Here is a 27,940-nt window from a genome sequence, read left to right on the forward strand (position 1 = left end):
TGTGTGTTCTCAATGAGATGTGAGACCAGGAATTTCAGGTGAACACTTCACTCATCTTCAGGGATATAAAGTTTAATTGATCATACGAAGTGTGCTAGAGCATGAATAAATAGGGCTAGAACATGAAAGTTAGGGCTAGAATAATATATTTTTAAATTAATATTAGTGTGAGAGTGGATTGGAGTAAATTATAGCTAGGATATAGGGAGAAATATATAGAATATTCAAGTTGAATTAGGAGACTATAATAAATTATAGATAGATTAGTATCATTTAAGATTGGAAATGGAATATAATAGGGGAATAAAATTATAAAAATGGCATAATATTAACTTATACATAAAGTGGCTTTTTTCACTGCATGTTTTCTAACCAAAATCCGATAGAGATTTTTAAAAACTTTAGTTTAATTTATATAATCTGTAGAATTTGAGTGGCTTAGGGGTTTTTCAGGGTGTTGAATCCATTTATGCAATAAGCATGTCTTTCCTCTTAATCACATCAATATTATTTGGTTGATGTTTCAAACCAACTAATGTGGTTCATCCTTAGGACAAAAGTGAAAAAACTCATAGATCCTAATGAATAAACAGCAAGGATGCATCAAAATCGAAAATTAGTTGTTAGAAACTACCGATTAATAATTAGCTATTTAATAATATAATATATATTTTTTTAATTCTGATTAAAAACTAGTTGTTAATAAATATAAAATTATTTATTAATAAGATATATATATATATATATATATATATATATATATATATATATATATATATATATATATATATAATTTTATAAAACAAAAACATATTATTCTTAAATAATACAAATTAACCCTTTTTCTATTTCATAAATAAATAAATAAATAGAATAATATAAAATAATAATATAACTATAATATAATACTTATTACTTGTTTGTACATATATGAAATTATTGATTAATAAAAATACTATTATTTTACATAAAAGAAATTATAATCACATAGTTATAAATAAATTCATAAGGGGGTCACAACTTCTTAAAAAAAAAGAGTTAGGATGAAAGAATCGGAATCGAGCTCTTACTCAATTTCCATCCATTATCCTTATTGAGATTGATACCATGTTTCTCAATCTCAATAGCCTCTCTTAACTTCCTATGATGGAAGTGATCAACCCTGGCAATGGACTTACGCATCCTCAATGCATACATGGTGCTTATATTTCTCTGCATGCTCCACAAGAGATGATGAGTGAGATCGGTTGTGTCTGATGTCTGTTGCATGCTCTAGGATTCTCTGTTTAATAGAGTGACTGATTTCTCCAATGTAGGGAACCCCACAGGAACATGGGATCGAAGAGACTCCTTTCATGTCCTTGGGTCAATAGGGTTTTTAACGAATTTGAGAGAATTTCTAATGGTATTAAGGGGCTTGAAAGTAGAGGAAACATTATTCTTCTAAGAATATGGGCAATCTTGTCAATGTTCCCTGGATAAACGAGAGTTGCACCTTATATATTGGGCCATCACAATGACGCTTAACCCTCGATTCTTTAAAAATGTACTTTAACTAATAAAAAATCACATTCTTGTTTGAAATTTTACCACAAGATTATGGTGACAAAAACTGTTTCGTGTATCAGTTAGACTACACCATAAAAATATATTAAAGATTGGAATAAAATAGGGCAAGAAAAATATACTAAGGCTAAATTTGGTAAATTATAATAAATTAGAATTAAATTGATATATTGAAGATTTTTAATAGTTGAAAATTAATATTAGAATCATTATAAAGTATTTAGACAGTGATTTGATTCGAGCTATAAACTAATATAAACAATAGAATATAAAGAAATAATTTAGAGCAAAAAATAATTTATAATTTATAATTATATTATATTAAATTGTCATTAGAAAGTGAAAGAGCTAGAGAGATAGAAAGATTACAAATTTGACATTATAGGAATTAATAATATTAATAATATTATTTAATAATAATAATAGAAAAGATAGAGGGAGGCAGCAGGGAGTTCACAATCGGAAAGAGAGAGAAAAATGCGGGGGTGGGGATGGGCTCTCCATCCCAACCCTAAAAACCCTTCCAAAAACTCAGTGTTAGTGAAAATCTCCCTTCCCTGCATATATTCCCTAGATATAGGGAGTTATTAATCATATCTCCAAAATCCTATCTAAATGAAACATCAAAACCGTGTTCAAACCTCAATCAACACTTAGCCAACTCTTCAGAATATCCAAAGAAAAAAATGACCCCATGCTTGGCTATGGATTCTATGTGATACCTTGTTGTGGAATGTCCTACATAGGACAAATTGAGAGGTCCTTCAAAACCTGCCTAAAGGAAAATATGGCCAACACCTACCATAACTGGACCACTAAATATGTCATCGCAGAACACTCCCATAATAGTAAACATTGATCTATTTCGACAAATCCAAAATCACGGCCTTCGTTCCCTTCCAGTCGAATCGAGTCATTAGGGAAGCTTTTGAAATTGAAAAATTTTCTAATAACTTCAATTGGGAAGATGAGTTTCGCTTAAGCATGTATTAGGGAATCTTTTGAAATTGAAAAATTCCCTAACATCTTGAATTGGGAAGATGGGTTTCACTTAAGCGAGTATTGGAAGCATAATATACATTTTTTATCCTCTAATATCAATCCTAACCATCCTTAAGCCCCCCCTTGTTCCTGTCTCTTTTCTATTGTTAATCACCCCACCGTCCCCCTCTATCCTTTATTATTATTAATATAAAATAATATTATTAATCCATATGATCTCAAATTTATAATGTTTCTGTATCTCTCCCTTTTTTCTCATAATTTAATCTAATCTAGTTCTAAATTATGAATTACTTTTTGTACTAAACTATAATCTAATTTTTAATAATGATATTGTCTTTAGGAATAATCACATCATTGGTTAAAAATGGATTAAAAGAATTTAGTTAAATGAATAAATAAAAATAAAATAGAATAAAGTAAGATAAAATGAAATAAAAATAAAAATAAAAAAAGCAATCAAGATGAGAAGGTAGAAATTAATTCTTTTCTATTGTTTATATTAGTATATATGAAATTATTCACCAAAGAAGTAGTCTAACTTATAGATGAAATAGCCTTTTTCATCAAAATCTAGCAAACAATTTCAAGATTTTTTATTATTTAAAGTACATTTTTGAATGCATAAATGGATTCAACACCCTGAAAAACCTTTGGGACACTGGAATTATAAATATTAAAAAATTTAAAGTCATGTTTTTAAAAATCTTTGTCCGATTTTGATTAAAAATAACCATAAATTACTAAATACTTTATAATATTTTTAATAGTTTAAATCCAATGACTAGGAATTAGTTGAGACCTACTCTATTCTAATATTAACTTTCAGCCACTAATACCAATTTGACGAATTCTTGAATATATCAATCTTACTTTAATTTATTATAATTTAGCAAATTTAAATTTATTATAATATACAAAATTTAACCTTATCATATTTTCCCCCTATTTTATTCCAATCCTAAATATATTTTTATAATTATACCATTTCCAATCTAAAATAATATTAATCTATTAACCTATCTATGATTAATTATAAACTCCTAATTCAACTTAAATATTATATACACCTTACATATTCTATACATTTCTCCTCATATCCATGTCACAATTTACTCCAATCCACTATTAAAGTAATATTAATTTAAAAATATATTATTTGTAATAGTAATATCAATTTGACCATATTATAATAAAATTTATTATACATCATTAACTTATTACTTTGTTGTCGAAGATTTCTAGAATAAAACCGTGAGATTTCAAATTTATTACTTGATTTTCAATATTTAATAATAAGTTAAAATACTTTGTTATGGGTAGCTCAATTGGCAATGGCCATAGAAATGAAGTTTCACTGAACCACAAGCCCTGGGTTCAAATCTTGTTTTACCACCTACATGATGAAGATGTAGCCCTAGCAAACTTACAAAAAAAAAAGTTAAAATGAAATAAATCAATTATTATATCCCATCTCTAGTGATTATTTTCTAGACTTATTTATTCATATCTTGTTTTACCACCTACATGATGAAGATGTAACCCTATCAAACTTTTAAAAAAATAAAATAAAATAAAATAAATCAATTATTATATCCCATCTCTAGTGATCATTTTCTAGACTTATTTATTCATGGTATCATCAATTAAGCTCTGTGAATTAAAATAAAATAAATCAATTATTATATCCCATCTCTAGTGGTGGTGGTGATGTTATAGACTTATTTATTCATGATATCATCAATTAAGCTTTGTGAATTAAAATAAAGTGAATCAATTATTATATCTCATAGTGGTCATGTTCTAGACTTATTTATTCGTGGTATCATCAATTAAGCTGTGTGAATTAAAATAAAATAAATCAATTATTATATCCCATCTATAGTGGCCATGTTCTAGACTTATTCATGGTATCATCAATTAAGCTTTGTGAATTAAAATAAAATAGATCAATTATTATATCCCATCTCTAGTGGTCATGTTCTAGACTTATTTATTCATGGTATCATCAATTAAGCTTTGTGTGTCTGAATATAGGTGAAACTTCAACATTATCATCAAATTATACATCGTGGAAATCTAATTACTGAAATATTAATATATTTAATTTTATGTTAATTTATAAAAAGTAATATTTAGCAAACAAATACTAATATTTAAGTATATTTGAGACACAAAATAAAACTTATAAATTATATTAATTTTAAAATTATGTCCTAGTTCAATTGGTGATGGATTATCTTTCTTTTTAAATGAAGTTAAATTGGCTATTATCATGTTATGAAGTAATTTGTACTGGAGTTGTCTTTAGTGGGACATTTTGGACTTTAAGATGCTGATGAAAAAATTTGAGGTGAAATCTTAATTGGTGTTATTTAAACTGGTTTTCTAACCGCATTAGCACCTTGAAAAACCCCTTGGCACTTTGATTGTGCACGGGTTATCCATTAAAATTGTGATTTCAATAAATTCCTGCCGGATTATAGAGAAATTAAACTGGAAAAATTCCAAAAAGTCTCACTAAAACAACTAAATTCCAAAAAGTCTCACTAAAAACAACTCAGTGAAATCTTGATTTCTCATCAACACCTTGAAAAACCCCTAGGGCACTTTGATTGTGCACAAGTTACCCATCAAACTTGTGATTTCAATAAATTTCTGTGGATTTTACAGAAATTAAACCATACTTCCAAAAGTCTCACTAAAGACAACTAGGTGAAATCTTGGTTTGTGTTATTTAAACTGGTTTTCTAACTGCATCAACACTTTGAAAAAACCCCTATGGAACTTCAATTGTGCAGGGATTACCATCAAACTTGTGATTTCAATAAATTCCTGCTAGATTTTAGAGAAATTAAACCAGAAAAACTTCCAAAAAGTCTCACTAAAGACAACTCTATTCCTACTCAAAAACACTCTCTTCCCCAATAGAATAAAAATGTTGTAATGTAATAGAACATCTTAGAAATGTCATAATTTAATGTAATATCTGGTAAACATTTTGACTAAATCAAAATATGATAAAAATAAAAATAAAACAAAATAATTAATAATAAAATTTTGACACAATAAAATTACATATACATATAATATATATACACTACAAAATCAATAATTATAATTATAATTATAATTAATCTATGTCCGAAATTATTCGATTTATAGTTAAAATGGATATACTCCTAACATTATAACCATAGTCATATTTCACCTGGTAAAAGTACCCACCGTTGCAGCGACTTCAGCGACATCGATAAACAAATTAAACCACTCCCACCAAACTATAAAATAGAATTCCGAACACGGTGATCGATATTTGTAATTCCTGCTCTTTGTTCGATTTCCTGTTTTAAAATTTCAACAAGTCTGTGATTTCATTGGCGAAGGTGATGATTGTCACAACTTGCAAAGTTCAAACCTCTTCAGCTTACATATCAATCGGAAATTTGTGCATAATGAGATCACTGTCAATGCTGTGCAATAAACAAAAATCGAGGCGTAGATTTGTGCAATAATGGCTCGCAAACATTTTGTGAGGGAGGTATTCCTTGCCCTACTTTGCATCGCAGGCATCGGATGGGCGTTGAATTCTCAGGCGCTCACTCATTTTGTTTCACGCACGCTTACTGGAATGTCTAACTTTTCCATGGGATCTGCACAAAAATTGCCTCGGGTGATTAAATGCCACTCCTTGTCTGTTGTTTCAGCACATATCAAATTCAATCCCTCATGCTTTTTAATCTTTTGTTTTTTCCTGTGCAGAAGAATTTAATGGTACCTGCATCAGCTCCCCCTCAAGATGAATTAGATATAGTTTTGGCTAAAGCTGCGAACCCAAACAAGACAGTAATAATCACGGCCTTGAATGGGGCCTGGGCTGAGCCGAGTACCATGATTGATCTCTTCCTGGAGAGCTTCCATGTGGGTGAAGGGACACAGGATTTGCTGAACAATTTGCTAATTGTTGCTTTGGATGCAAAGGCCTACAACCGCTGCGTTCAAATTCACTCACTCTGCTACTCTTTGAAGACAAGCGGCGTTGATTTCTCTGCAGAGAAAGTGTACATGAGCGACGATTACTTGAAAATGATGTGGAGAAGGCTTGGCTTCTTGGCAGAAATTCTGCAACGTGGTTACAGTGTGGTTTTCTCGGTAAGTGGGTAAAGAATGCAGGGAAATTTGTCTCATGTTCGGGCCTTTTTTGGTTTTTTTAGTTTTAAAAGGTTCCAACGAAATTTCTGGATTTCAGGAATGTAAATTTCTGGATTAAGAATATTTTGGAATTTAGTGAGCTTTTGGCTTTTTAGTTTAAAATATTCCAAAGATTAAACTGGTTTTAAATTAATTGTTTGAAGTAGCTCCTCTCCATAAAATTCTGAAACATTAAATTTGAAAAAATAAAATTTATTCAACTGTGCAGGACTCTGACATTATGTGGCTGCGAAATCCCTTCGAAAGGCTGGGGAAGGATGCAGACATCCAGATCACTTGTGACAATTACAATGGCAACCCTTTTGATGTCATGAACGAGGCGAACACAGGATTCATGTACGTCCGTTCCAATGAACGAACCATCAGTTTTTACAAAGACTGGTATCTGTCAAGAAGCTCTTTCCCTGGCCAAAAAGAGCAGGACGTCTTAAATATTCTGAAGTCCACAACCGGATTTGCTGCAAGGGGTATGAAATTTATGTTCTTGGAAACCAAGTATTTTGGGGGATTCTGCCAGAGGAGCCCAGAATTGGTTGATGTTTACACCATGCACGCAAACTGCTGCAAAGGCCTCAAGGCCAAGCTCATTGATCTGAGAAATGTACTTGATGACTGGGCGGAATACAGAAACGTCACTGTCAATTCATCGTCTCCCAATCTGGGAAAATCATGGAGACCCGCTGATGCATGTATAAATTCTTGGAGACTTTAAATTATTTGTTTTGGTATGCTCATTATCAGGGATCTGATCTGATCTGCCATGCCATTTTTCTGAGGTGATCTGCCATGCCATTTTTCTTGCTAGGCTTATCAACGGTAGAGAATTTAGTAGTGGAAGTTTTGTCAGTATAGGTTGTCAGGCCGCAACATTTGAAATAACAGGTTTTAACAAAACTTTATCATAAAATTCTGCAAGCATTTGGGAATATTGGGAGACATTGATGTTATATTTTTATTTATTATTTTCACACTGTATTTAATTGTTGGATCTCTTTATATGGTAAATATTGTCTATGAAGTTAATATTTAGTTTACAATTTTTTTATCGGGTTTATTTGATTAGGATAATATTATTTTTATTTTATTTATTGGAAGAGAATAATGTAATATCAGACTGATATAATGGAAATTTAGGTAATAAGTGAATTATTGGTTTATACTTATTCCTTGTTTATTTGTTAAATTACATAGTATTCAATGTGAACGATATATAAATAATCAAATTGAGAAGTAATTCAATTTCAATTACTTCAAAATCACTATATCACCCATCACAATACTGATATACATATAGTCAAATTCAAATCCAATTATTTCAAAGTCATCATATCACTTATTACAACATTTAAAATTACATGATATTTTTTTTATTCACAGGTACAACTCTACATATTTCATATCAAAAATCATAAATTATATACTGTTTGATATAACTTGCAAGAAATGACCCTGGGTAGAGAAGATTCCATTACTTTCTCCAACCACAATCACTAATAATAACTTTAATTAACAAAATTAATATCATTATCTTTTCAAATTAATAAAATATATTTATATTTTATTATCTTTTCAAATTAATAAATATATTTTATGGAGTTAATATAAATAATATATAAATCATCTAATTTAAAAGCAATTCAAACCCAACAACTTATATACCGCTGAACACAAATTCTAACACTATTCACGGCATTGAATTTTTGAACTGACAAATCAGTGTTGCAGGCAACCAGTGAATGTCACGTAGACGCAAGCGTTATACGTGGAGATTTCGTAATGAAAAAGAAGTTTGTCGAGATTCATGGTTCAATTCTATGAGCAAGCGTTGTATGTTTTTCGTACTACCAACAGGAAAAAACCAACTACCAACAATTTTATTGAATAAAAAGTAGTTACAATTGCATAGTTATCCATTTCCTCCTAACATTCTATTTGCCATTGTGTTATATTCCGCTGGAAAACATTTTCCTTTGAAAACAGGAATCGAGATTCTAATACTAAACACTGTAATATAAAATATTAACACCCAAACCCAGACAACTCTGTTAAGTTTTGGTATGTTGTACACTGAGAGCAAATTTACTTCAATTTTCTATATTAGCTCAATATAAATCATATTAGCAATCACATTTAGCATAATAGTAAAACGCAGATAGAACATAAACATAAATCCCAGAAAACAAGTCAAGACAAGAGGACACAAGATGTGGTATCAGCCATGGATAAACCCCAATGTGGGGAAACCCTTTCATCAATTCTTCTTATGTTCTTCAATAGTTTAACAGAAAGAGATAGTACATATACATCAAAAGTCAACATTTTGACTTGACAAAATAAGAGCACAGATCTTCTTTAAGAAGATGACACATGAGGGAGCAGATCTGAACTCAAGTGATTCCATCACTGAGGTGCACCTCATCATCATGATGCACCCATTACCTATGTTGCATCTCATCATGCTGTGTTGCACCATGTTGCACCCATCATCACTGTGATGCATCATGCTGCACCATCACACTATGTCTATCATCACTGTCTTGCATCGTGTTGCACCATGCTACACCATCACACCATGTCCATCATCGCTGTGTTGCATCATGCTGTACCATCACACCATGTCCATCATCATTGTGTTGCATAATGTTGTACCATCACACCATGCCCATCACCACTGTGCTACATCTCGTTGCACCCATGTGCTGCACCATGCTACACCATCACACCATGTCCATCATCATTGTGTTGCATCATGTTGTACCATCACACCATGTCCATCATCATTGTGCTACATCATGTTGCACCCATGTGCTGCATCATCACACCATGTCCATCATCACTGTGTTGCATCATGTTGCACCCATGTGCTGCACCATCACACCATGTCCATCATCACTATGTTGCATCATGATGCACCCATGTGCTACACCATGTTGCACCCATCATCACTGTGCTTCATCACGCTGCACCCATGTGTTGCACCATGCTACACCATCACACCATGTCTATCATCACTGTGTTGCATCATGTTGCACCCATGTGTTGCACCATCACACCATGTCCATCATCATTGTGTTGCATCACGCTGCACTCATGTGCTGCACTATCACACACTCAATGCATACAACAATGCATCATCATCATGTTGTTGCACCCATTCATGTTGTTGCATCCATCACATCATGTTGCACCTCATTATGTTGTAGCATTCATCATCATGTTGTCTTCAAACTAAGATAACAGCCCCAAGGTAGTCCTAGCTATGGTGCTATGGCCTGCGGCCTAGCACATAGCAATGCTGAAGAGAATGTCTTCGAAACATATAAAGACTGTGACTTTACTTTCATCAAACCATGAAAGAGTACAGACACACATATATATATATATATATATATATATATATATATATATATATATATATATATATATATATATATATATTATACCAAGGCTATTTACTGAGTTGTTGTGATATCACTGATATACATTGCAAGGAGGCAGATCCATATATTGTAATACAGTGTCCTCATCCGAAGTCATTCCTCCAAGAGATCACAGGGATACTGCTCCTTGTCATGCGAGGTTAACATGGATAACAAGAAGACAGATCCATTCCAAGAATGTATGAGTCCAGACTTTTACTCCTTGCTGCAGCTAGGTGTCTTTTGAACTGCATATAGGTTTGTTGTAGATAACACCCTTAGGACAACATATAGGCTTCCTTTTGACAGCGTCTTAAGGTCTCTTATTAGACCAGCTTTTAGGGCACATGGACAACATTAGATAGGTTGTATATATGTCTCCTCTTTTCTGCTAATAGATCTTCTCACAAGCCTGCGGCTAGGGCACATTGTGACAACAGATTTAGGGCCTCATAGATTAGCATCATAGGGTCTCTTAGACCTGGGTTATAGATTCCTTCTCTACTACATTGAAGCCTTCTTCACCATGATTATGTTAGAGTCTAGGGCATCCTTACACGACAATGTATTAGATTTACTCATTAGGCCTGCAGTTAGGGCTTCTCCATACTAGCGTTAAGGTTCTCTATGGCAGCGTAGAGATAGGGCATCTTCTTCTTAGGGCAGCGTATACTCTTAGGATCTCTCCTCCCACCAAAAACCAAAGATAAGTGAAGAGGAAGAGATCATAAGAGGTGTGTCTAAAATGACTTGAAAGGCACCTCTATTTATACTAAAACGTGGAGGACAAGTGGGGGCAATTTGGTTGCTGGCCGACCTTGACGAATTGTCCCATAACATAAATAAATTCATATCTCCATCAATACTTGTCAGAATCAGATGATCTTTAGATCAATCCTACACCTCTCGTTGAGAGGAATCCAAGAAAAATATCAACTACCATGAATAAGTAGACCCACATGGAGTTTGGCTCTAGTTATCAATTTTAACACTCCCTCTCAACTAGGGGGAACTCCATCTGATAATCCATCTTCTAGATTGTACTATCTCTACCATCAGTGCCCTACACTGCTTTGCTCTGCTGAAGTATGAAGAAGAATAAATGATCAAGAATGTATCATACCATCCTCTACTGACCAAATGTTAGTCCCATATAAAAGAGAGTGTCTCATACCACTCTTACTGATCCGAAATCAATTCCAAATAAAGAGAGTGTGTCATACCACTCTTACTGATCTAAAATCAGTTATGAATAAAGAGAGTGTATCATACCACTCTGACTAATCCGAAATCAATTCCAAAAGAGAGTAAATTATATCACTCTTACTGACCCGAAGTCAATTCCAATTGATCCCAGACCAATATCATCCTAACATAAGGAGTACGGTAGTAACCCGATGTGTCCATCGGTACTACTATCGTCCCTATCGTCATTTCCCTACTCATTGGTTAGATGAGAGGTACTTCCCATGAGTCCCAGATTGCATGGGTAGGATGTCTCAGTAGGAGAAGTATGAACCTCTCATCCTACCTAGATGTCGCCAGGGGTATCTCCGAGGAAGGCCAAACCACTCACCCTGTACACAACAAATCACTAGGGGAAGGCTGAACCACTCACCCTATGATTGTGTCTCAGCAGGAGAATGATGAACCACTCATCCTGCTTACATAGCAGACCACTATGGGAAGGTCGAATCACTCACCCTATGGCTACTCATCGCTCCAATATGTACCCCAAAGGCCCCCGGAGCTCCCAAAGCTCAATGTCCTATCATACAAGACCTTAGGAGAGAGTCTCTCCACAACTCCTAGTCATTCTCGGAATGTCAAGAATTTGACATTTCCCAGGGGCTTCGATAGAATATCGGTGACCTGCACATCAATCCTAATGCGATGGAGCCTTCTTGCTCCTCGATGTACCATATCCCAGATAAATTGGTACTGTATGTCTATATGCTTGGAGCGATCATAGAACACAGGATTCCTCAACAATCGAATCCCCCTCTGGTTGTCATAGAAGATCACAATGGTATCCAGCACGTGTCCAAACAACTTAGTGAAAATATTCCTCAACCACGTAACTTAACATGAGGTCATACTTGTAACTATGTATTTGGCCTCAGCGGTGCTCAAAGCAATTGACTTCTACTTCCTGCTCATCCAGGATGTCAAAGCATAACCCAAAGAGAACCAGCACCCAGAAGTGCTCTTGTGATCCTCCACACTGCCGGCCTAATCAACATCAGAATAATCATGCAGTTTCACATTTCCGGCAGTGTATCTCAATCCATGAGAAATTGTGCCCTAAAGATTTCTCAAATGATTCTTGGCACCAATCCAGTGAGGTTCAACCATATATGAGCTCAACATGTTAACTGCAAAACATATATCCGGACAGGAGTTTACTAAGAACATCAATGCTAGTATGAGTTTATAAAACTCAGAGGCATTTCCCAAATCAAGTTCGACATCACTACCACATAACTTCTTAAAGTTATGCTTCATCGAGGTAGTCATGGCTTGCAGTTCACCATTCCAAATCTAGAATCCAACTCCCTCTTACTTTTGTAAATGAGAGGGTCTGTACCCACCAAAAAGATATCATCCACATAAGGTACCAGTATGAGAGGTCTATCATCCACAACCTTAAATCAAAGGTTTGGATCGACTTCACTCTTAGTGAATCTCAGCTTCACCAAATAGTTATCAATCCTCTCATACCAAGTTTAGGGTGCTTGCTTTAAATCATAAATAGCTTTCTTCCACCTGCGTACATGAGATTCTCGATCATGAATCTCAAACCCCTCAGGTTGTTCCAAATTTGTGTACTTTATACATGAGGGGAATGGTCCCCGTGTAAGTTTTCCTTCGGTACATCTCGGACATGTACCTACATGCTCTTCTTGAATTCAGGCATTCTTGTCACCATCTGACTCACATCGGGTAGGGCCCCATAATAACCAGACCTTCAGTGCTATAGAAGAGATGTGTCAACTGACATGGTCCCCAATGGACTTCCTACAACTTGATACAAATTTCCAACCCTGAACCCAAGAGTAAAATCATCTTGAAAAATCATTTTTCAAACACGTACCTTTCCATCAATGAATGCCACCTTGAAACCTTTAACTTCCATTTCCAAAATGGACACTAGGTTCTTCTTGAGATCAGGTACATAAAGAACTTCTTGTAAATGAATCGTGTTACCCTCATTCAATTGAGGGGTAACATTCCCTACACCCTTTACGGGATAGGTGACATTGACTCCAAGGATAATGTCCATGATTGTTTCCTTCTCTATCATTTTTCCCAAGGAAAAATCATAATCTTTCATTAAGAGGAAAATTTATATGTAGTAGATGTCAAAGGAATATGCGATAACTGTAGGTCAAAGACCTTGTCAAAAAAATGTACTTGCATCAAAATGGATGGTCTTGCCATTTCCTGTACAATGTTCAGACTATATGTCTATTTATCAGCAAAAATATAAATATATACTTGTTTTTTTAACTATAAAATGACAGTAAAATAAATATAGTTATGGCCTTTCCACCCTATGGTACTCCAGGTCTATATATGGCCTGTGATGGTACTGATAGAAATATGTTCCCTGTTGTTTAGAGATTATCCACATGCCTCGAGGTAGTAGCAAGCTCTCCTTGGAAAGTCTGTCAGCATCTTCATTGTATTCCCTGTATATATGATGACAAGAGGCTATGTTAAACACTACTTTGAGATTGAAGACTTCATCCAAAATATTTTGAAGTGAAATAGCATGACAATGATTTTTGTTGTTGAACCAATTGATAATGATTTGTGAGTCTCCAAAGATCTGTATGGTAGTGTAGTTATGAGCTAGTGCAAAATGGAGCAAATGTCTGAGAGTAATAAGCTCGGAAAAATTGTTTGTTCCCTCCCCTAGTCCCAATTTGACTTTGTAGCAATGTTGTTCCGAGTGGTATAGCAAGAAACCCCCTCCGCAACCATGAGGTTGGGTAGCCCCATCGAAGAAAGCCCATGGCTATGATTTATCAATCCGTCCAGGGATCGAGATTTTGCAAGAGTGGGTTTTGCCTCTTCCAGGATGTCATGATAGGCTGCCACAGCCTTTGTAATGAGTAGTGGCTAGTAGGCGGATTCGTTCTTGAATATAATATAGTTCCGAATAAGCCATAAGGTCTAGCAGATGATAAGAGGTAGGCATTGTGCCTTTGCTCCCTGGTGTGTTGTAATCCAATTGTTCCATGCTTGGAGGATAGAAGAGCCCTGCCATGCATTTTGCATAGAGATTTGTTGTGTAGCAGCTTGCCAAAAATGAGTGACAGATGGGCAAAGCAAGAACAGGTGCTCGTTTGTTTCAGATGCTTTTTTGCATAGAATGCACCAAATTGGGCCGTGTATAGATCTGCGCATAAGGACTTCACCTATGGGAGTTTTTTTACTTAGAACACTCCACATGAAGAGGCATGTCTGAGGGGGAGTTTTTAGTCTCCATATCTGTAGCCACCATGCATTAGTGAGCGTAGGCTTGCGGTCCAATAGAAGATGGTTATAGCCCAGTTTTGGGGTGTATTTCCCATGCTCAGCTGGGATCCATACTAGAACATCAGGGTCCTGATTGAGAGTCACATGTGCTTCAGACAACACCACTAGATATGATTCCCAGATAGGCTACCATTGTATAGGAATATCTAGAACATGTGCTGGTATCCATTGTTGTTTAAATATGGTACTGTGATCTGCTCAATCGTCGTGATATTCCTGTGATTGAGATAATGTATGAGATCAGGTGGCAATTTATATCTGTTCCCCCCACCTATCCATGCACTGATGCCTAAACGAACAGATGTTACATTGTTGATGTTCCAAGCCAAGCCTACTCTAATGAAAGGCATTGTTTGTAGGATGGCTTTCCATACTATGGATATGCCCCCACGAGGCCAGTCTTGTAAATGTAGCCAATCCAATGTTTGTTGTGGCCAAATGTATTTATGATATGTCACAGTCGTCCATAGATTTTGTGCAGTGAGAAGGGACCAGCTCATCTTGGCTGCAAGAGCTTGGGAAAAAGTAGGCAGATATTTTAACCCCCACCCCCCCTCCAATTTTTTTGGCATAGCAATTTTCTTCCAAGTTACCCATGCAAATGTTTTACATTCCTTTTGGCCATTCCATAGATATCGGCAACATAACTGTTGTATATGTCCGAGGATTCCCCAAGGGATCTAGGCAAGTGACATCCAATATACCAGGGTGGCTTCTAGTACTGATTTTATTAGGATAAGTCTCCCTGCTCTTGAAAGAAATCTATGGTTCCATATTTTCAACCTCCTCTCAATTTTAATCACTAACCAAATCCAGTCAACAATCCGATAGCTGTGGGGTTTGATCCGGAAGCCCAAGTATTTAAGTCCATCCAAGAGGTTGTGTGATTGATAATGAAAATACTGGTGGGCTGCTCTATCCTCCTGTGGGGTGGTATGTGTCAGAGTAATAGTAGATTTTGACTGGTTTGCAGCCATGCATGTAGCTTTTTCAAAGAGGGTTAGAATATCATGGAAGGAGGATGAATCCCTGATGCTGCCATCCAGGAAGATCATAAAATCATCTACGAAGAGCAGATGTGTGAGGTGGAAGAGTTCGTTCATTTTAAGTCCTTTGAGTCTGACTTCCCTTTTAGCGGTGTCGATGAGCCTGCTGAGACCTTCCATGACTAATAGAAATAGAAGAGGAGACAGTGGGCATCGCTGCCGAAGCCCATGTTTGGCATGAAAGAATTAGGATGCCGAGCCATTAATCAGTACACTGTAGGAAGCTGAGGTTATGCAGCAGATAATCAAGTCTGTGAATTTTAAAGGGAACCCTAAGTGGATCAGGATCATCTTGATGAAGAGCCAGCTAACCCGATCAAATGCCTTAGCAAGATCAATCTTGAGGATTATGCTTTTTAGATACCTAGATTTAATAGAATGAATGGCTTCCTGGGCTGTACCTATGGCCTCATGGACCTCCCTATTTTGGAGAAAGGCAAATTGCTCAGCGGAAATATGGTGGGAGAGTATGGGGCGAAGCCGATTTGCTATGATCTTTGCAATGATTTTGTACAGGGTATTGCAGAGTGAGATGGGGCGGAAATCATTGAAGGATGCTGGTGAATCAGATTTCAGAATGAGAGCAATGAAAGTGGCATTGATAGCCGCATACAATCTTCTAGAGGTCCTGCATTCTCCAACAACATTGAGAAGATCATTCCTGATGAGGTCAAAAAAGGATAAATAGAATTCAATGGGCCAACCATCCAGTCCAGGGCTTTTATCTTTCTGAAACCATTTTAAATTCCCTTCAAGTTCATCTCTGGTGATAGGGGAAGTAATCTCAACTGCCTCTTCCAGACCAACAAATCTTGGGAAATGCCCTGCTACTTGAATGATCTCAGCAAGGTTTGTAACCGAAGGTTCCTTGTATAGCTGTTGGAAGTGTGAGATTCCCAACTGTGATAGATGATTAAAATTTTTCACAAACCTCCATCCAAGGTGGGAATTTTCCAGATAGTATTGGAAGCTTTCCTTGCCTTGGAAAATTTTTGGAAATACCTTGTGTTCTCATCCCCAGCTTTGAGCCAGATTGCACGACTCTTGAGTCTCCAGGTTTCCTCTCTTTCCTTCAGAATTCTGGCTTTTTGATTTTCCAGCTCGATCAGGTTTAATTTGGCTTCAGCACTTATGAAACCCCTATTGTTGTCATCCGTAAGGTCCGCCAAGGCTGATTCCACAATGGAGAGGGTATGGGTATCCCTTTGATGTTTTTCCTTTTAACACTAGATAGTGAGCTTTTTGAGCTAAAGAAGATTTTGACCAAAACCCTCAGCCCAAGTGGGTCCCTGTGAGGGAGGGTTTTGTGACTAGTAAGTAGTAACCAGGTTTTTGTACAAGGGATCTTGTAACCAAGATGAGTTGAATTTGAACAGGGCTTTGGGCTTGATAGGCGAACCAGATATTTCCAGATAGATAGGCGAGTGGTTAAAGATGCCTTCGGATCCAACCCACTGCTTGTAATGAGATAATTGCTGAATCAACGGATTTTTGATGACGAAGCGATCTAGTCTTTGGCGAGGGCTGCCTCCCCAACCCTTCGGTTCCTCCAAGTAGGCAGTGATTTGTTCATAGGGATATCTGTGAGGTGAGCTTGTTATAGGAGATTTTCCTTTTTCCTTATCTATCAAATTAGAGAAAGCTTCCTTCTATCTAATGAAGTGCCTTGAAGCACTACAATCAATAAGCCAGATCCCCAAAGTGTCTGGAGGAGAAGTAGTGGAGAGGGCCAATATAAGATAATACTCCTTTAGCTTATCTGAAACAACATTTGATTCTTCATACCTGGAGTTCCTTGCTTTCTTTGAATAGTCGGCCATTTCCTTGATGACTTGCATTCCTTTAATTCCTTTTCCATTGTACCTATCATTCCTTTGATCATAGAACATGCCCCTAGAATGATTGTTATCATCATCAAGTGATGTGCCCCTTCTATTTGGACACTTCCTCACATAATGGCCAAACTTATTGCAAGCAAGGCATCTCCCTTTCCTTCCATTCTTAGATGCGGACTTCCCATTGAAGTGACCCTAGGTAGGCCACTAGATGCTTGCACTACACCACTTTGATAATATTCTTTGCTTCAACTTCACCCTTGGTGAATTTGACAATGGATGAGGAACCCATTGAGTCTTTATGTCCTTTCCAACTATCTTTGGTGATTACTCTTTCACTCTTTCTTGGGCTTTGTCTTCACCTCACCTTTGATACCATGTTAAGTTTTGGTATGTTCTATGCTGAGAGAAAACTTCAATTTTCCATATTATCTCAATATCAATCAGATTAGCAATCACATTTAGCATGATAGTAAAATGCAGAAAGAACATAAACATAGATAACAGAAAACAAGCCAAGACAAGAGGACACAAGATGTGGCGCCAGTCAGGGACAAACCCCAATGTGGGGGAACCCTTGATCAATTCTTCTTATGTTCTTCAATAGTTCAACAGAAAGAGAGATAATACATATACATCAGAAGTCAACGTTTTGACTTGAAAAAATAAGAGCAGAGGTATTCTTTAAGAATATGACACATGAGGGAGAATATCTGAACTCAAGTGATTCCATCACCATGTTGTACCCATCCCTAAGATACACCTCATCATCATGTTGCACCCATCACCTATGTTGCATCTCATCATGTTGCACTAATCATCACTGTGTTGCACCATGCAATACCCATCATCACTATGTTGCATCATGCTGCACCCATGTGCTACACCATGTTGCACCATCACACGATGTCCATCATCACTGTGTTGCATCATGTTGCACCCATGTGTTGCACCATGTTTCACCATCACACCATGTCCATCATCACTGTGTTGCACCATGTTACACCCATCATCATTGTGTTGCATTATGCTGCACCCATGTGTTGCACCATGCTGCACCATCACACCATGTCCATTCATTGTGCTGCATCATGTTGCACCCATGTGTTTCACCATGCTGCACCATCACACCATGTCCATTATCATTGTGCTGCACCATCACACACTCAATGCATACTACAATGCATCATCATCATGTTGTTGCACCTATTCATGTTGTTGCATCCATCACATCATGTTGTACCTCATTACATCATGTTGCACCTCATTATGTTACAGCATTCATCATCATGCTGTCTTCAAACTAAGACAACAACCCCAAGGTAGTCCCAACTATGGTGCTATGGCCTGCGGCATAGCACATAGCAATGTTGAAGAGAATGTCTTCGAAACATATAAAGACTTCGACTTTACTTTCATCAAATCATGAAAGAGTACAAACAAGCACACACACACACACACACATATATATTATACCAAGGCTATTTCCGGAGTTGTTGTGATATCATTGATATACATTGCAAGGAGGCAGATCCATATATTGTAATACAATGTCCTCATCCAAATTCATTCCTCCGAGAGATCACAAGGATACTGCTCCTTGTCATGCGAGGCTAACATGGATGACAAGAAGACATATCCATTCCAAGTATGATTCGAACTATAGGTGTCTTTTGAACTATAGGGTTTTTGTAGATAACACCCTTAGGACATTGTATAAGCTTCCTTTTGACAACGTCTTAAGGTCTCTTATTAGACCTTCTTTTAGGGCACATGGACAGTGTTAGATAGGCTGTATATATGACTCCTCTTTTATGCTAATAGATCTTCTCACAAGCCTGCGGCTAGGGCACATTGTGACAACAGATTTAGGGCCTCATAGATCAGTGTCATAGGGTCTCTTAGACCTGCATTATAGATGCCTTCTCTATTGCGTTAAAGCCTTCTTCACCATGACTGTGTTAGAGTCTAGGGAATCCTTACATGACAATGTATTAAATTTCTTCATTAGGCCAATGGTTAGGGCTTCTCCATACCAGCGTTAAGGTTCTCTACAACAACATAGAGCAAAGGCATCTTCTTCTTAAGGCAGTGTATACTCTTAGGATCTTTCCTCCCACCAAAACCTAAATACAAGTGGAGAGAAAGAGATCATAGGAGGTGTGTCTAAAATGACTTGCAAGGCACCTCTGTTTATACTAAAACGTGGAGGACAAGTGGGGGAAATTTGTTTGTTGGCTGACCTTGATGAATTGTCCCATAACACAAATAAATTCATGTCTCCATGAATACTTGTCGGAATTGGATGATATTTAGATAAATCCTACACCTCTCAATGAGGAATCCAAGAAAAATATCAGCTGCCATGAATAAGTAGACCCGCATGGAGTTTGGCCCTAGTTGCCAATTTTAACGAATTCTGATTGTCAACAAAAACATAGTAGCCCCATACAAATTATGGGACAAACAAAGTGTCTGCATACAATACCTTAGATTGAGCTACTAATATGCAAGATACCAAAAAACAATATTGACCAAAAATGGAAGGCTGCAGCAAGAATAAGCAAAAAAAATACTGATGAGTTGTTTATTCAGGTTATAATTTTGCTTGGATGTTAATTGTGAAAGTATTTAAATTATTATGGTAGAAATGGATTCAACACCTTTGGGGTACCCAAAATCCCAAATCCTTAAGATTGACAGTTGTAACCAGGTTTTTCAAAAAGAAAGGCATTCATAGTCCTGCTCAAAATTGGACAACAGGGCCTGTAGAAACCAACCTTCCCCACCTGACAATTGAACCACATCCTAGAAATTCCTTTGTGTGTAACTTAAATGAAATCAACCAGGTAGGAAATCGATCATTGTAACCACACAAACATCAAAGGTCAAACTTCATTAATTTCAAAAGTTGCATTCAAATTTGTTTGTAATAGATATAAAGTAGTTGTGATGATTTTTTTCCTTCTTTAATTATGCAAAACGTGTAAAACTTATCATGATTTTGTTTACAATGTTTAAAGAAGTAATTATTATTAATTATAACTAATTATTAATATTTAATTAAATTAGTAATTATTAACTGTTATTGATAAATATTTATAAACATTAAAAAATATATATAATTAAAAAATTTCAAAGAGACCTTAAATTTATATATTCAAGTGCAATGATGATGAGTCATCGAACTACTTCTTGTGATAGTGGCTTATAATGGCTTATAAAGGGTATATTAGTGATGGTAAAGTTTCAAGTTAATTAATCATATGAAACTCAAAATAATTTGAAATCGTTATTAGTTTTGTTATCAAAAGAATTTGAAATAGTTATTAGTTTTCTTATTGTGTAAACTCTAGCATGAGGAGATACAATCCTAAGGCTTTTGGTGCAATTTTCATCCAATAACAATAAGAGGCTTATGCAACTACTACAAGATAATGTGTCGGTGGCAAAATATGAGTATAAGCTTGATAATGATAGTCTTTGGAAGTGCCACACTTTCACTTTTATGGATATGGATGACTCATGGGATTTTCACTGGAGCAAGTTCATAAATTTTGTTAAGAGATGTTAAAAGGAAAAAAATCTAGGATGTTAGTTGACTCAAGGCATAAGATGGTATATCCTAATTTGAAATCACTCGAGAATAAGCTAAAGCTAAGGTGAGTACAAGGAGATTGATACTTGTTGATTTATTGAAAACTAAAAATAAGTGAGAAAATATGAAGGTATAAGGTGATATTGGACACCAGAATGGAGATTGAGCTAGGTTGGATATTAGTGAAGTGTGTCGAAACAACATTAGGGCTGATAGAAACCAAACTAGGTTAAAAAAATGGGCTTAAAAGCATGTTATGTTAAATAGGTATGCTTTGGAAATAGGATATATATGCAAAAGGAAACATTGACCACAACGTTGGTAGATAGAAGATTTACAATGCAATGTTTGGGTGGGAGGGTGGAGCATAGGTCTAGACCACTACTCTTATACCATTTGATTTATATTTTGAGGAGTGTGATCAATTATTCTCTTTGGTAAGGAGTGTGAGCTACAAGTAGATTAAGACGGTATATGTGGATGATGGAAGAGGAGGTTCTAGACTTCTTTGATTATCCACTGACTAGCCAACAAATCTGGGTCAAGCTAGTCATCCACCCACTTGGACCCATATCCTCTTAAGTGATACCCTCTAAACCTATTTACATTCACTAGATGAGGAGACTTTGAAGTTGATGAGAGATATGGTGGGGAGATTATTTCATGACCACAATTTTGTTGACAATCCTCTAGATGGTGGATTGACATCAATTTCAAACACAAGTACATGCAATTATGGATTATTATACTTTAAAGAGAAAAGGCTTAAGTTTCAAAATCCTAGGCTTTTACTCATGAGATCTAGTCTATTAAAAAAATTGCTTACTCTCCCAAAACAATATGGAGACCATTCCCTCTCAAGATTCATTAATTAATTCTTAGATGTAGTGTCAATGGTGGCTAGGGAATAATAAGAAGGATAGGAGTTTGGAAAAGGTTCTATTGGAGCTCTATTGGATTTCAATCTAACGAGTGAAACTAATATATTGGATAATATATGAGTACAATGTACAATATAGCCATTGAAGAATATGAAATGTTATAAACACATGAAGAATAAAATGTTATGAACCAAATCCTTGCATATGATAAAAGTTCAATAAATAATAATCCACTTCAAGGGGAAAGCTCCTTTTGCAATGAATCAATGCCAAGAAAATATGGGATGATTTTAAAACTAGGTTTTCTTAGTCTGTGTGTGTGTGTGTGTGTGTGTGAGAGAGAGAGAGAGAGAGAGAGAGGGAGGGTACAATTAAACTTAAAGTTTATAGGCTACCTCACTAATATAAGGATATAAATATAACTCCATATCTAGGGCTTTGCATGGAGGTTTATGCTTAACTTGGAGGTTTCTCTAGACCTTAACATGCCCTTCCCCTTGATAGTCAGTGAAAAATGCCTAGATAATTTTAATCAAGAAGATGGCTATAAAATAGGCAAGTCTTGGAAGCCCATTACGCATCAACTTAATCACTCAACCTTTTCTCTCTTTAATTTAAAACATTCATTTTCTCTTTTTCTCAAGCTTTGGCCTCTTATAGATCTCGATAATTTACTGATTTTAGCTTACATTTTTCTACCTTATTAAGCCCATCCTCCTTTTATGATTCCCTTTTCTCTCCTCCCTTAAGAGTCATTTCATTGTTATGGCGTAATCAAATTATATTGTTACATTTGTTCTTATTTATTTGTTCACACTCTTCTTTTATTTCCATAATCATTTCCTTACATGTTAATCTAATTTTAATATATATATATATATATATATATATAGACACACACACACATACACTTAATTTTCTATTATTGGCTAAATCATTAATCCTATATCTCTATTTACTTGAATGTTGTTTCTTTTATTTAACAGTAGTATTTGCCCCTCAACGATAATCTATTTGTTTTTCATAAGATTCCTATATATGCACTTTTCTTCTACACTTTAGATTTAATTATCCTGGATGATGGGTGGAGTGTCCACTTGAAATGTTGGACATTTCTAAACTTTCTATACAATTTCTGGCAAAAACACTCAAACAACATGATGACTAATTGTGAAAATTTTCACATAACTATGGGTGTTTTTGCATGAATAACTCATATTCCCATGTTACATTTTCCACTGGTAGGTTCTTCCGTATGAGGTACTCAATAATTGCTTGATTCCTAATTCTTTAATCCTCGTTTCACAGATATTTTTTTGTTCTAGTATGATTCCCCCTTCTTCATTAATCTTGTTAAAATGGTTTGGACTAGGATCTTATCGATTAACTTTTTTAAGAAGGAAACATGGAAAACTCAATGTGCATGTTAAAATGGAGTTAAATACAATTTGTAAACCATACTTATAATCCTCTACAACACCTTAGATAGGACATAACATGTAGGTGTTAATTTATTGTCCTTCTTTTGTTGTTTGAGTGACATTTATTTATATGATTGAAGCCTAAAAAATACATAATCCACACTTCAAATTTCATGTCATTTCAATGTTGATATACTTGTTATTTCATCATATTTTTTGCTATAACCAATTTTTCCTTCAATATTTGGTGAACATCTTATTAATTCCCTATGTGATCCTCCAATGCTTGAACGTTTACAATCCCTTTCAAGGGGGATGTGATTGATGGAGGATGATATCCATAAAGTGCCATAAATGGGGACATTTTAAATTGAGTATGGAAGGATGTGATGTAACACCATTCTACCAAGGGATGTGACTTGATACATTGTTTTGTTTGTCATATGCCAAGCAATGAAGATATCCTTCTAAACATTGATTCACAATATTAGTTTCCTATCAGATTGAGATGGTAAGATGAGTTGTGAGACAATTTACCACCTAAAAAAAATATAATTTAATTCAAAATTTTCCAATGAAAATTATCAATAGATAGGAAATTCCCCTTCACTTTTTGTATGTGAAAATTCCTTGAACTACAACAACTGAGTATTATTCTCCTAACATAACATTTATTTGTCTTCTGTAATTATTATTACGAAAAATAACGAATAAACCACACTGCAATTCTTCATAATAAAAATACACTATGGAAATAAAAATATGGAACTGAGAAGTAGATGCAAATACACAAAATAATGATATTGTTATTTTTGGACAATTTTCCCTGGAAAGACGTCGAAGGGAAAACCAATGCAGTAGATGCAAGTTTTATATTATTATGTAGCAAATGTAGAGACTTACAACAAAATTCCCTAATGGTTATCCTCCAACAATTTATCTCCACTAGAAAATACTGGGAAATATCCTTTTTCCCTCACAGCTCCTAGATCTGGCATTGTTGGCAAACTCGCACTTCCTAGCTAATTCGTATTATTGGACTAGAAACACACACTAACTGCTTAGATAAATTTGTTCCACCTCTGGAGCACCTCCAAATGAGTTGTCCTACCCCTGTTTTCCTTTGGAAACAATTAGCTAGGCTTCCTAGGACTAGATCTGGGCTCTAATTGTTGAATTTATCCCTCTCCTGGCAACTCACACTGGTAAACTAAGCAACTCTCACTAGAAAACTAGGAAACATTCACTGTAGAATGCGCCCCCTTGCTGGATAATTCGGCCTTCCTTCCCTGACTCTGGAAAACCACCTGAGAATTTCTCTAGAAATTTTCCCTTCTACAAACCCATGCTACTATCTTTCCCTTGGCTCAAATTGGACCCTCACTGAACACTATGAACTAGGGAATTCAAACATCCTTGCTCACAAACTATAAATTGTGTCCATCCAATCCCCTTCTACTCGCTCTTATAATATCTTGTTGGAGCATCAACAACGAATATCTAATCATGATCAATGGCTCAAATCATCTTAGACTTCGTCAAATCACTTTTCTAGAAGTCTCTAGAGAATAATCGATTTCCTCAATTAATACCCATTAATTAATCAATTTTCCTAAGTTATACATAGGAACCTTTTAATTATTGATCAATTAATTTAATTAAGGGGTTTCTAAATGCTTTCTCTTAAAAACTTTTTATGGTTTTGGATTCCTTGTGTTCCTTAGCCTCTCTAACACCTTAGAGACTAGAACAATTGTCTGATGCTACCATATCCATCAAAACTAACATTGTATCAGGCATCAGGACTGCAGAAGATATTGTGGGAGGATCCAGGACCCAGTGGTAGGCTGAGGTCTACAATCTTACTACTAATATCTATAATATTTTGGAAATGAGAAAATTTGATGTTAGCTTTCAGATGAGGCAATAGGGGTGAATTACTATAACATGTTTTAGGCTGATAAGCAGGGAGCTGATAGGCCATAGTGGCTCTCAACACCAAGGATTTTGTTCTAGGAAAGATCATATACCTAGATGTGAGAAAGCTCAAGTGCTAAGAGCTATTAAGTTTTGAGTACTATACAAGAGGTTGAGTGGAGACTCCCATAAGGAGTTGGGAGATGTTGGATTGTGTTGTGAGATTGCGGCCCTATGTTTTGTCAAGGTAAGAGCACAACAATGCTACATTATGGGAAACTAAACATATGCTCAATTGGGAAAAAGAATTAGCATGGACCATAATTGTGTCATGAGAATAGCTTGGGGGAGAAGATTTGGTGGTATTCTATATATCTGTCATTGTCACACATTGTCAATAGGAAATCAACAAAATCACTGCTGATATTCCTACCATGATCAATAATGAACATAATGACATGCTAATGAGAGAAATCATCATGAAGTGGAAGAATAAATGATGATTATGCCAAAAGTAACGTTGCTTGGTCAAATTGTTTCACTACAGGCATTTTCCAAGCCTTCTATCCCTTTTTTTAAAATCATGACATCTTGGTACTTGTGGAAGATTCCAAAAGTTCCACTTCCATCCTTCTTGCCTTCAATTCCACTATTTTCATAATCATTCCTAAGTCCAATGGTTCTCAAGATTCTAGTAGATTCTATCCCATTTCCCTCTTCAATTTTATCTATAAAATCATCACCAAAATATTTTTTAATCAACTCAAACCTCTCCTCCCATGTTATGCTCTTAACTTGCAAGACAATACCAGAATACCAAATATGCGAAGAAATATACCCAGAACATAGAACAATTAGAAATAACAGCAAGTATTTTATTATTCAGAAAGCAATGTTCACTTGCCTCTTCGAGGGGGCAACCTCCAATAGAGCTGAGCTCAATTACAAAATAAGACACCATGCTCCTCGAGGGGAGTCTCTATCCTTTATATAGGATTCATACATGCAATACCATGGGGCAATACCATGGTTCTTATTAATACCATATATCTAATACCATGGCCCATTTGCAACTAACAGTGGTCCCTTCATTAAATGGGGGTCAACCACTTACAATTATTAATATGGGTTTCATTGACTCTTTACTTAACTATAACTATGACTTGATCCTATTACATAAATAAGGGGGTTAGGGTTGGACCCTAACATGCTCTCCCCTATAAGAATAGCCTTGTCCTCAAGGCTAAAGCTGCAAAAACTACTAAAGGATAGTGGCTGGTTCCAAGGTAGCCTCTTCTGGAGAGGTTTCTTTCCACTTGACGAGGACTTCCTTGATCATGTGGCCATGCAGGTGCCGTTCTCGTGTGTCAAGAACCTATTCAGGTTGGAGCCAGATTGACCCTTATTCATCCACTTCAGGTAGACTGGTTTGAATTCTGCAATGGTTCCCAACCACTTTCTTGAGGCATGAGACATGGAAGACTGGATGGATTTTTGCAATGGGTGGCAAAGCTACCTTGTAGGAAACTTCTCCAATGCGCTGAAGTACTTTATATGGTCCATATAATTTTGGAGATAATTTATGACAACCCTTGTCTTTGAGTAATATTTTCTTATATGGTTGCAGCCTCAAAAATACTTGATCCCCTACTTGAAATTGGTGTTCTGAGCGATGTTGATTTGCTTGTTTCTTCATGCGGTTTTGGGCTTGATGAAGATTCTCTCTAAGGTGGGCCAGCATGGCTGTACGGTTCTATAAGAGTTGATCCACTGCTTGTACCTTCGAGCATCCCTTGATATAAGAAGTAGGGGAAGGGGGGAGTTGACCATAAACTGATTCATATGGAGTCATTTTGGTGGTGGCATGATAGTTGGTATTATACCACCATTCGGCTAGAGGTAACCACTGTACTATGAGATGTTCCTTTTCTAAAGTGAAACACCTCAGGTAGGTCTCTAGACATTTGTTGACTGCTTTAGTTTGACCATCAGTTTGTGTATGATAGGAAGTACTGAGTTGTAGTTAGGTACCTTGTAGTCGGAAGAGTTCCTGCCAAAAGTTACCGGTGAAGATCGGGTCACGATCAGACACAATGGAAGTGGGCATGCCATACAATTTGAAGATCTAATCCATGAAACATTGAGCGACCAAAGTCGATGTAAAAGGGTGGGGTAGGGCGCAAAAATGAGAATACTTAGAAAGTCTGTCCACAACCACCATGATCACTGACTTGTTTCCTGACTCTAGAAGACCCGTAATGAAATCCATAGAAACCTCCGTCCAGATTGAGGCCAGGATGAGCAATGGCTGTAATGTGCCTGGGGATTGGACTGTTTCTCCTTTGTGGCACTGACAGACATCGCATTTAGCTACAAAAGTAAGAATGTCCTTTTTCATGCTTGTCCAAAGAAATGATCTTCGAGTGCAAGGATACGTCTTCTGAAAGCCTGAATGTCCTGTAGTGGGAGATGAGTGCAACTCTGCCAAGACGCAGCTT

The 27,940-nt window shown here is 36.0% G+C and overlaps 1 protein-coding gene across 1 annotated transcript; it reads left to right on the forward strand.

Moving 5' to 3' along the window:
- Positions 1–5,903: 5,903 nt before the first annotated feature.
- Positions 5,904–7,687, forward strand: LOC149256465 (uncharacterized protein At4g15970-like). Its single transcript, XM_089457426.1, has 3 exons — positions 5,904–6,241; positions 6,331–6,720; positions 6,989–7,687. Exons 1-3 carry the CDS (start codon positions 6,083–6,085, stop codon positions 7,490–7,492), a joined length of 1,053 nt encoding a protein of 350 aa, XP_089313552.1. The 5' UTR covers positions 5,904–6,082; the 3' UTR covers positions 7,493–7,687.
- The last annotated feature ends 20,253 nt before the right edge of the window (positions 7,688–27,940 follow it).

Source organism: Pinus tabuliformis, chromosome 7 (assembly GCF_031772625.1).
Source record: "Pinus tabuliformis cultivar Carrire ecotype Pingquan chromosome 7, CPIR1, whole genome shotgun sequence".
In the NCBI taxonomy this organism is placed as follows: domain Eukaryota; kingdom Viridiplantae; phylum Streptophyta; class Pinopsida; order Pinales; family Pinaceae; genus Pinus; species Pinus tabuliformis.